Source organism: Alexandromys fortis, unplaced genomic scaffold (assembly GCF_014885135.2).
Source record: "Alexandromys fortis isolate MF-2015 unplaced genomic scaffold, M_Fortis_MF-2015_v1.1 scaffold_10, whole genome shotgun sequence".
Lineage (NCBI taxonomy): Eukaryota > Metazoa > Chordata > Mammalia > Rodentia > Cricetidae > Alexandromys > Alexandromys fortis.
This window is the reverse complement of record NW_026067895.1, coordinates 6,589,945-6,601,984: the sequence shown is the minus strand read 5'-3', so window position 1 is coordinate 6,601,984 and position 12,040 is coordinate 6,589,945. Positions and strand designations below refer to the sequence as shown.

Below are 12,040 nucleotides of genomic sequence, written 5' to 3'. Positions count from 1 at the left end.
AATCTTTAGCTCACTTTTTTTTTTTTTTGGTTTTTCGAGATAGGGTTTCTCTGTGGTTTTGGAGCCTGTCCTGGAACTAGCTCTTGTAGACCAGGCTGGTCTCGAACTCACAGAGATCCACCTGCCTCTGCCTCCCAAGTGCTGGGACTAAAGGCGTGTGCCACCACCGCCCGGCTAATAAATAAATCTTTAAAAAGATGAGAACACCATTGTCCCACTCCACATGTTGAGCACATCATCTTATCACCACCACTGGCATTTGCTGATGCTTTTGTTTGCTAGGCTCCACTCTTATATGCAATAACTCAATCCCCACAGTTCTATGATCACAACCCTCTCCTCATTTTTTCATATAGTGAAGGTGATAAACAGAGAGACTAGGTCCCATGACACATATTCCCCTGCTTGTTACTGGTGGGTCCTCACTCAGGCAGTCTGATCTAGCATATGAATATATGTATGTAACTGCTATAGCAAGCAGCCTACCATCGGTGACACAATGCTCAGAGGAAACTGTGTCCAGATCTAGTACATATAAACAAACGCTCAGTAAGTGTTAGCTGCTTGCCCCACAGCCTCATTCCTATTTCTAGCTCCCCTTTTAACACAGAGCATTTTAAAGCTGCTCTTGCGTGCATCTTACATCTGGATATATGGATGCATCACACTTGCTGGCTAAGGGTTTCTTCTTGTGGTGCTGAGTTCAAGTTCTGTGGGTGATGGTCCAGGTGTTCTAGGCGAGAGCAGTGGAGTAGATATCATCCCTTAATAGATATGTGTTTGGGTGAGTTGATGCGGTGAGTTCCCAGGGGGAACTGAATTAGCTCTTTAGATGGACTTTATGAGTCTGCTAGCATTTGCTTTTCTCCCTTCCATGGATAGTGCTTCTGAAAACTTAAAAATATCTATCCAGAACATGTCGGTATAAAAATAAACAGAAATGTGGCTGGGGGAGGCTCAGCCAATCAGAAGAACGAGTGGAAAGCTGGGCACAGTGGTGCATGCCTGCCTTCTCAGCACCCAGGAGGTGGAGGCAGGAGTAGCATGAGTTCAGTGCCAGCCTGGGCTCTACCTCAAAATCATGTCTCCACACTGGACTGAGCTCCCAAGGTCCCAATGAGAAGCAGATGGAGGGAGAACACGAGCAAGGATGTCAGGACCACGGGGGGGGGGTGCACCCACCCACTGAGACAGTGGGGCTGATCTATTGGGAGCTCACCAAAGCCAGCTGGACTGTGACTGAAACAGCATGGGATAAAACCGGACTCTCTGATCATGGCGAACAATGAGGACTGATGAGAAGCCAAGGTCAATGGCAAGGGGTTTTGATCCTACTTCATGTTCTGGCTTGATGGGAGCCTAGCCAGTTTGGATGTTCACCTTCCTAGACATGGACGGAGGGGGGAGGACCTTGGACTTTCCACAGGGCAGGGAACCCTGACTGCCCTTTGGATAGGAGAGGGAGGGGGAGAGGAGTGGGGGGAGGGGGAGAAAAGAGGGGGGAGGGGGAGAAGAGTGGGGGGAGGGGGAGGGAAATGGGAGGCTGGGAGGAGGCGGAAACTTTTTTTTTCTTATTCTCAATAAAAAAAAATTTATAGTAAAAAAAAAATCATGTCTCCAAAAGGAAAGGAAAAGAGTTGAAGCAGGAGGGGGGGGTGACAGTATCACAACCTCTCCGTACTTCACCTTCACACCAACAGTCCATGTCTGCACCCTCCAGGCAAAGACCAGGGATCTCCAAGCTGCCCAGGCACGTTCTTGATGCTTCTGTTGAGAGTCCAGCCATCGGACACATGGAGGACAGGATTTCTTGCCGTCTTCTAAGATGAAGGGGACCACTGAGCCTTGAGTTATTGGTTTCGTCTTTATCCCCCCGTTGTGACATGTGTCTTTGTCCCTCAGCCCAGTTCTTGACACTTGAAGACCCTTTACCACCAGTTGGAAGAACAGAGTCATAGGATGTGGCTGTGGCTTCTCTCCTTTCTTCTGTTATGGTGACTCAGCATCTGTGCACTTCAGTGCTTTCTTCTGCTACAGCAGCTCAGCTTCTGTGCACGTCTGTGTTTTCCTTCCCTCCACCACCTGACTAGAGCTCCAACCACTGTAACTTAGGTGCTCTCTCTTCTAGCAGAATTTTATTCTTATTTTCTGGTTTCTTTTTTAAAAAAGAAAATTTAGAGTTGTAAATGTTCAGGACAAACAAAACCCTTGCCCAAAGATGCTCTCCAGTGATTTCCTTCTTCTCTTTACTTCCCAGCGAGTTCTTCATGCCGGGCCTTGTTGATACACACATCCATGCTCCTCAGTACGCCTTTGCTGGAAGCAACGTAGACCTGCCACTGTTGGAGTGGCTGAACAAGTACACATTTCCTACGGAACAGAGGTTCCAGAGCACTGACCTCGCCGAAGAAGTCTACACCAGAGTTGTTGTGAGTATCCTATGTGGGGGTGCTGCGTAATGCCTGATCATTCACACGAACATTCATTTCTAGTTATAAACACTTCAGATATAAAAGTGTCAAGAAAGAGACGGGCTGTGGCAACATTCATTTTTAAGTCCTCTCATAAGCCACTGAGCCTGCCACCCTCGCAGTGGCAAGGAGAGAATGTGAGTGTAATGACCCTAGCTTTCGTCTGGTGGATTCTACTGCAGCTCTCTTATTGTCTTCCGGGTGCTGCTGCCAATTCATAGTGCTGTTCTGAGGACCATCTGGAGCATCCATGTGACCTTCAGAAGGCTCCGTGACTCACTGTCCCCATCTGTAAATCTCAGATAGCACTAGAACCTCCTTGATGGATTGTTATGATAATTCATGAGATTAATATTTGGGAGGTCCGTTAAACAGTACCTAGCATATGGTAAGAGCTGCATTGTGTTATTTGTTTAATGCTCAAGGAAAAACTAAATTTCAAACTGCTTTTGGGAGGATATCACATCAGTTTATTAGGTTGGCAAGGACGGAAGCTAGGATGATCTCACATTACAGAAAAGGTGGGGACGGGATATGAGCACTGATGGCGTTAGTGGGAACACTGTAGCCAATTCAGTCCCGATCAGGGACTGCTGTCTGCTGCGCCCCAGTTATGTTGAGGGCTGGGAAAATGGGCCACGTTCTCCTCTTTTATAAAACCTAGCTCCTGAATAAGAGCACACCCAGGAACTGGAATGCAAACGCTTTTCATCTTGCCCCTGTTTCCTACAGTGAACTCTTCGGACTGTACTCCTGGGTTCTTGCAGGACTGACCAGTGGTTCTTCTGTGGTACTAGCTACATGCCTTCTGCATGAACTGGCCTGGCTCTCCTGCCAGTTCCTTGTCTTGTATCATTCCAGGCTTAAAAAGTAGAAAGAGGCACGTACATTCATTCAGTTGTCTTGCTTAGTTAGGATTGTGGGGCTGGCATTTTAGCCTGCATCCACACGACAGTAGAAAACTGAGAAGGGCGAAGAGCTGGTTATGAATTGGCTAGCACGCCATGTTAATGGATTGTGTTAACCACACCAAATCTTTATCTTCACAATGTATTTATACCTCACATTGTTCTAAAACGGGTTTGAAATTGCTTAAAATTGCATAGGATGGAACAAAAGAAAATGAGTCATCAAATCACAGAAAAGGAAAAAGAGGGGAAGGGAAAACTAAAACCCAAAGTCAATGCTCGCTCTTGGGAGAGGCTGTCACAAATTTTGCTCTGTTTCTAGCACATGATGAAGACATGGAAATCAGAAATGAAATTCACGCTATGTGTGTGGTTTTGAGAGCCACATTTATTGAAATCAAAGCAATCTAGTCTTTATACTGAAGTTAAAAAATTAATTCTGACATTGCTTAATGTGGATGGATATTATGCTGTCAAAATACATTTGTAAAGATGGTTGGGGTAGGAGAGAGAGAAAAGGAAAGAGAGAGAGAGAGAGAGGAGAGAGAGAGAGAGGAGAGAGAGAGAGAGAGAGAGAGAGAGAGAGAGAGAGAGAGAGAGCTTCAAGGATTATATATCCTTCAAGCAAAGTCTCTATATATTTCTTCATCATAAATATAGGTATTTAAAGTCAGTGAGCCCAGAAATGGTCTATTCCTGACAAGTATTTATTTGCCAAACTTGCCCTATAGTTCTGGTTATGAACAGGCCTACACATGCTGACAGAGATCAGAATGGAGCTGACCTCTGCTTGAGAGAGCCGGCATTTCTCCTTCATGCCCTCCCTCTCCCCCATTCCCTTCTCTTCCTCCCTCCTTCCCTCCCTGTGTTCTCCCTGTCTTGTCACTTGACTGGACTTTGCATAGATTTTAGTTCATTCCAGTCAAACGTGAAACTACAGCTTCTCATTTAGCTCAGGCTTTTCCTCATGAGAACCCAGGCTGGAGGACTTTCCTCACACCACATCAGCACTGCTGGACTAAAAAACTTCATTATAGGATTAACTTTGGAGGGAGCATACAGGCCCCAGTGTCACTGCGAGAACATATCTTCCAGCCATTCATTTTCTCTAGGAAGGAGCTCTTCAGCTTCTTCAGGAACTGTGGGAATGGCATCCTTGATGCTCTGGTGAAAGAGACTGAGGACCCTGGAGCTCAGCTGGATCATCACTTGCCTTTCTTCATCTTGTTTGGGTGGGATCTGTGCCCTTTTCACACCTGCCAGTTTCTACAGAGTGACTCCCTACACAGAGGTTAGGAATGCTTGGGTGACTTCTCCAGGGAGGAAGAAGTGACCTCATGGACACCAGGCAGATTCCTGCTAGCACGCCCAGGCATCCATCCTCTTCTCGAGGTCTCCAGGTTCTTCTCTGTTCTCTCTTCTGCAGTCATCTCATCTTGGGTTTTTCTTAGGGGTTAAGCCCTGGTGCTCCCATTTATCATTGTGCGAGTGGAAATTTGCTGAGGATAAAGATGTAATGATCGTTTTTCTGCCAGGTGGAAGCGGAAGTCTGGCTGAATCAATTTACTTTGTCATACAGAGCAAAATCCCATTTGTATGCTCACAGATAAATAAAACTTAAATATTCTCAAAGAATCCTAAGGAATAAGGAGTTAATTGGCACCACATTTTGTGACCTCTGAAATACAACTAGGAAATTAAAAATACCAATTTCTCCTTAAGTTCTCACTTTGAGACTATAAATACTTTTGCCATTTACTGAGGTCTCTTCCACATCAAGATGGCATACCTTTCAATAAACACATGTTAAAATTAAAAAGCAGACTTCTATTTTCATCTGTGTGTGCCATGTGACTCTTCTGAGCACGTGCAATTCGGGACTTTTGTGATTTATTTTTAGAGGAGAACACTAAAGAACGGCACAACCACGGCTTGCTACTTTGGAACAATTCACACTGACTCATCCCTGATCCTTGCGGAAATTACAGGTGAGCAGCTGAAAGCAGGATTTATGGGCACATCAAGCAAAGACAACCAGACCGTGCCTGGCAATAGTTCATACTCCGTAGGAAGCCATGCCTTTGGATCTAGAATTTGAGCATTTGCACTTTGTTCTTTTTGCAATTAGCTGCATGCCTGGGAATATCCTTGACTCTTAAGTGGGTTTTTATTGTTTAAAGGAGCTAATTATTTCTATATGGATTCTGGTCCCAGGGTGATGTTTATAGATCTAAATTTTATATATTGATTTGGGTTTTTTTTAAGAGCACATTTATCAATGTAGCTGTAGCAAGAGTTTATTACATTATAATTAACAGACAGGTCTTGGTGGTTAGCTAGATTCAGGGCATGGTGCTAGATGCCAGAAGCAGTGTCTTAGTCTAGTAACATGTGTAATTCTGTTACTAGATCCCAAACAGTACACAAAATACTCCACTCTAAATAGCCTTCTGACATCTACTGGTGCCCTCATAGCACAGGTAGATTAAGTAAAGCTCAAAGGTGTGCACATATCCAAGACTGCAGAGCTGGGAAGCAAAATGGAGCCTGGATCTAGGTGGCTGATTCCACACAGACCCAGCACAGTGCCTGGCATTTAGCAGGCACTTGGAAAACACCGTTGACTGATGATGTATTTACCCTGCTGTTGGGTTCCAGCATAGTTTATACCAAACGCCTAATGGCTGACGCTGAAAACAAAAGCAAAAGTTGTTGGAAGAGGCGAAAACAGTCTGTCTGGAATGCTTCCATGGACATGACCTTTAGCTACTTGGAAGAGGGAGAGACGAAAATGAGGAAATGAGATGGACAGAGGAGTGGGGGCAGAGATGTTGATGATAGAGACAGGAAATAGCGTGGCTTAAAGAAAGGGGGGATTCATTGGCTGCTCAGAAGGGAGTGGAAGGTGGGCAGGTTTCGACCACAGAGAGGCCTTGAACATGCATCAGAGACTCAAGAGGTCTCAAGCCAGATAAGGGATATGATGAGAGCGGCATGTTAAGGAATTAATCTGATGACTAGATGTTAAAATAACTTGCAGAGAGAGTGGCAGGAAGCCTTCTGAAAGACCTTTGACAGCGAGGAGACATTGTAACACAGCCCCACCTTCACAGGGCAACCGAAGTAAGAGTTTCTCCAGCACATGCAGTGAGGTCCTTCATTGCCAGCGGCTGCTAGGCCTAGCAGTCAGTCAATGGTAAACAGTGCTGGACAGTCAGGAAGAACCACGGCATGCCATCTGAGCACCATGAGCCGTGTGCATCGTTCTTTGTGTATTTCTTACAATCCCGCTCAGAGCAGAGGACTCTGGGACCCTGGTATCTAGATCTCAGATGATAGCTACCATCTTGGGGTAACCACAGGGGTGAGGAATCAAATCTAAGTCGATCACCCAGCATCCATGTCCTTTCATTTTATATGCTGTTCCTTTATCTAGAAAAGGGACCCAACATGCACGGAGAGGAACTTGATCCAGGGATGGCAGGAGAGTAACAGATAGGAGAGAAATGAGTGGAGGAAAAAGATAAAAAATGGTATGTTGAGAATATTAATGTATTTTCTAGGATCTGATGTTATTCCCTCTTGTACCATGTGGGAAGATGAGTGTCAAGATAGTTATGACATTGGTAGAAATAAAGACAAAGTGTATAGTCAAAAGGAAAAGGTAAATAGGAAGTATAAAATACCCAATTGTTTTCCAGCAGGCTGGGTGCTGGGTGGAAGCCATTGGTTCTTTGAATTTAGTGGCTTTGTTATTGTCGCAGTGTGAAGACCGAGCGATGACTCTCAACATTCTCGTGTTTTCAGGTTAATTGTAATTTAAAAGTGTTTTTAGACTTCTCAGAAATAGTGTCAAAAAAGAAACACGTCTTCGGATTCTTTCTCTGTTGTGCTCCACAGATAAATTTGGGCAGCGAGCCTTTGTGGGCAAAGTCTGCATGGACTTGAATGACACTGTTCCAGAATACAAGGAAAGCACCGAGGAGTCGGTCAAGGAGACAGAGAGGTAGTGTGCCCGGGGTTTCCATCTGTATGGATGGCGCTGGAAACAGAGAGGGGAAAGTAGACACCATAAGGACCCAGTTGAGATCTGAGCACAGTGACAGACTATCTCGCTTGTTGCAGTATCTTGTTAGTCCACAGTGCTCAAACATGTGACGGGGTCAGTGGGTGGCTCACAGAGCTGTCCTCTGTAGACTGGACTTGACCCTCAGAAAGCTCCACAAGGTGTCGTTTTTCATGATAAGAAAACTGAGCCTGGCATAGCCTGGTTGACTTGCCCACGGCCATTGGAGTAGCCCACTTACCATCAATCTGATGTAATGCCAGAGATAATCATTTCACAGAGACAAAAGGTTTCTTTGGGGTTATTATTCTAGAGGCTCCAGCACATGATCGAGTGGTCATGTGATGAGGCAGGAGTGACTATAGGATACACTTGCTCACCTCATAAGCCAGGAAGGACAGAGAGAGAAAATTGGCCGGAATTCCAAAATGCTTCCTGGGGGCACATGGCCAATGGCCCAGTGATCTTCTAGCAGACTCTGCTTCCTAAGATACCCCACTTCCCAATAGCACTGACCTGGGGACCAAGCTTTGGCACATGGACCTTTGTGGTACACTCATCTGAACCATTTATTAGTATAGATTAAAGCATCAGAGCCAGGATTTAACAGAGTAAAGAATCTATATGACTTAAAATGTAGAGTTTCTTGTAGCGCAACACGGATCTTACTCAAGTCATGCTTAGTATGGAAAGGAGAGGCAGGAGGTGTATGCAAGAATTTTTTACTCATGCACATGCCCAAGAATAATGGTGCTAGGAGCCACTTACAGAAAACGTGAGACATTATGGGAAATGTTCCATTTGCAGGTGGGTGAAAGACATTTCAGTAAAAATAGTCAGGCGGAGTGGTGCACCCCTGCAATCCAAGTGTGTGGGAGACTGAGAAGAAAGGATCACGAGTTATAAGCCAGCCTTAGCCATATAGTAAGACACTCCCTAAAAAAAAATAACCAAAAATTATGTTCTTTCCTGGCATAAAGCATAAAGAAGCCCAATGAGGTGTGAAGCTGAGACATTATCTTTAGTTAAACCTCCCAAAGACATTGATGTGAGACTTTACTCTGTATCCTTTCAGTTGGTTTTGTAAAAAAAAAAAAATATTGATTCTTTGTGATTTTGCAGCATGCACCCAGATCCCACTCATCTCCCTGTCCCATCCCTCCACCCTCTGCCCTATGACCTTCCCCCCAAAACAAGAGAGAGAGAGAGAGAGAGAGAGAGAGATAACTTTGGCATGGAAGTTGTAGTGTGGTCCAGTGAGTCACACAGTATACCCCTTAGTCCATACATCTTTACTTGTAAGTGTTCTTTCCACTGATCAATGTGTTATAGCCACCTAGCACTATTCTTTTATCCTACCATAGAAAAAGAAAAAAATCTGCATGCATTCTGGAATGACCACAACATGTGCAAATAGAGAACTAGAAAAACTCCTCCCAGAACTGTTACATGAGGAGGTGAAAGGCAGGCATATAGCAGGAAAGCTGTATTCCTTTTCAAAAAGGATTTATTTATTTATTATGTATACAATGTTCTGCCTGCATGTATGTCTGCACACCAGAAGAGGGCACCAGATCTCATTATAGATGGCTTTGAACCACTACGGGGTTGCTGGGAATTGAACTCAGGACCTCTGGAAGAACAGCCAGTGCTCTTAAACTCTGAGCCTCTCTCCAGCCCCGGCAGTATTCCTTATATGCCTTTGTTCCACATCTGTGGACTCATGGACAATAGATCCTTTTTAGTAAAAGGTCTAGACACATTCGACGGTGATACACAGGCAAGAGAGACACTGAATGGTAGAGACAAACACCTATTATAAAGACACTAAGTGTAGACTGAGTTCACCAAGGATGTGAACTGCCTGTTTTGGGCTGATCTGTACCTCAAAGGAGTGAGCACATGTGCGCACAGAAGTGTTAAAACACGGTGTGGACAGAGACAACACGACAGGTCCACATGACCTGTCCTCCAATGTGACTGCTTCTCAAGCTGCCACTCACAGATGCCAAATACAAAACAGGTGCCCTGGACACACCAGTGTTGGCCTCAGGACAGGACTCCAAAAAGCCTGCTTGCAAGGGTGTAAGGTACTCAGTGCCATCCTCCAAGTTCAGCCCAGCAGGCCTGTGGATGACTCACAGGTAGGAATCAGGGCGGAGAATAGAAGCCTAGGACTCAAGGCAGGCTAGTTTGTAACGTTCGGTAGAGATACCCAGAATGAGTGGAGTCTCATCTATACACAACCCATACTGCACCACAGTGGGGAAACCTGAAAACACACTCCAGCTGAGGTTTTGTTCCAGATGGACACTTGCTCATTGAAGTGCAGGACAGTCCTAGAGAGAGATGGCTCAGCAGTGCAGGGTTTGGCTTTGGTTCCGAGGGCACACATGGCTGCTCACACATCTGTAACTCCAGTCTCAGGGAAACCAATGCCTTCCGATCTTCACAGGCACCTCATACAGGTGATTTACACTCATACATGCAGGTCAATACATACATGGGATAAAACTAGCAAAAGAACCCAAAGGTCTTCTGCTCTAAGAGGAGCCGGGATGAGCCCAGGCTCTGTGTCCAGCCCCTCTGATCTCCAGGTGTCAGATTTGCAGTCCTTCTTCAGCTGCAAGAGAGTTGCAAGAAAGAAAGAGGCAGAGGGCCGTGTCACCGAGGCTATCGGAGGGCTTGTCCCACACCTGACGTGACTACCGAATGTGGGTGCGGGAAATGTGGTATACAGTACAGTTGATCGGCTATGAGAAAAACCAAAGTTCTGACAACATGATGAACTTTAAAATGGCTATGCCAAGAAAAGCAGACCAAACATAAAAGGGAGCACGTTATAAACCTGCGTTTATATTGAATGCATAGAAACTGCAAGTCCACGAGACAGAAAATGGAGAGGGTTGCTCGTGCTGGTGCTGGGGGCACTGCCCATCTCCTGCCTATAGACCCAGGGGATCTCACTCTGGCGATGAGAATTCAAAGACTGTATTAGTACGGTAACTCCGCAACCCAGTAAATTGGCTACATTTATTGAATAGAGCACTTAAAATGGGTGAACTTTATGATATGTAAATTATACTTCTCCGAAAATGACTTTGAAAAATGGAAATGCGTTCCAGTGCACAGTCTCTTTAAGAGTCTACTAGGAAAGGTTAGATTTTTAAGTGCATAGTTTTGAAGGGTTGCTTTTAGATTCACCAGAAAGTGATTCTTGACAAAGACTTTAATACTAGAGAGTGGCGCATACTGCAGATTCCCCAACTGGGTGACTCCTTTGCCCACTACAAAGTCTCTCTCATCTCTCCTAGCACCCATCCTCCTGTTTTTGCCCCCACACAGATGAAGCAATTTCTTTTAAAGTTCAAGAATCTTAAACTGTATCAGTAACCTCTAGTTCTTCTTAAGATGTAGAATTAAAGTTAAAAAAAATGAATTAAGTCCCTCTTCTAGGATGCCAAGGTCACTAAGTGGATGTAGTCTGTTTTGTAAAATTGGTGTGTTCCTTTAAAAATGTCTATTTGTGCATGTTTGCACATGTCTGTGTTCACAGGGGCATGCACCAGTGCACACACCGGTGGGGGCCAAAAGAAGACGCTGGGTGTCCTACTCAGCCACGTTCCACCTTACCCCTTTGAGACAGGGTCTCTCACTGAACTGCAAGTTTTCAGTTGGGCTAAAACTCCCAGCATCCACCTGGCTGTCATGTCACCCCAACACTGGGGTTGGCGGCATGCAGAACTTTTTATTTCTTCCCTCCCTCTCTTCCTCCCTTTCTCCCTCCCCGTCTCTCCCTTCCCCCTTCTCCTTTCTTCCTTCTTTATTTCTTTGTTTATTTCTCTCTTTTTTTTCTTCCTTCCTTTTTTTTTTTTTTTTTTTTTTTTTTTTTTTTTTTTTTTTTTTTTTTTTTTTTTTTTTTTTTTTTTTTTGCATTGGTCCCTGAGATTCAAATCCAGGTCTTCATGCCTGCACAGTCAGCATCCTACCCACTGCACCTTCTTCTCAGCCCCATACACGAAGGGTTCTTTGTTCTCCTATATTAGGCTAGGGCTTCCCCAGGAGGCCAGATTTGTTAAGTATGGTGCCCTGCTCATTTAATTACTTTTAAAACATTAGTTGCACAAAATAGTAGCTTTCACTGTGACATTTTTATAAGTGCGTATGAAATACTGGGATCATATCTACAACCCCCTCAATAGTTTTTGATTACAGTTATTTTGCGAGTTTTCATTATGTTCAACTTCATATAACATTGGGAGGAACTTATTAATCATTTAAGTACTTTTTACATCATATTTAATATTTTTTCCATGGTATCTTGAATGTTTAACAAGGAATTTCACCATATTTGTATTTCACATCAAGAGATACACAGAAGAAATTTCTTCAGATTTACTCTTTTGGGGGGCATAAGTTTAGATCTCAGCTTTGCGTCTATTTTCCTGGGATTCTCTCACTTCAAGTACGTTTCCTCTGGAGTGCTGAGGTGAGAGGCTGCTGCATGGTCACGGGAAGAGGGGCACACCTCTACCTTCAGCACTGGCCATACGATCAGCTCCTGCACAAACCACTGTTGTGGTCACGTAACCTTA

The 12,040-nt window shown here is 44.6% G+C and overlaps 1 protein-coding gene across 1 annotated transcript in view; it reads left to right on the top strand.

The window, feature by feature from the left end:
- The window catches only part of Gda (guanine deaminase), a 65,567-nt gene that overhangs the window by 29,182 nt on the left and 24,345 nt on the right, over nucleotides 1–12,040 (top strand). Inside the window, exons 3-5 of the mRNA XM_050159228.1 lie at nucleotides 2,258–2,429; nucleotides 5,280–5,367; nucleotides 7,280–7,385. Coding sequence (XP_050015185.1) covers nucleotides 2,258–2,429; nucleotides 5,280–5,367; nucleotides 7,280–7,385 — 366 coding nt within the window. The remainder of the gene's footprint in view (nucleotides 1–2,257; nucleotides 2,430–5,279; nucleotides 5,368–7,279; nucleotides 7,386–12,040) is intronic.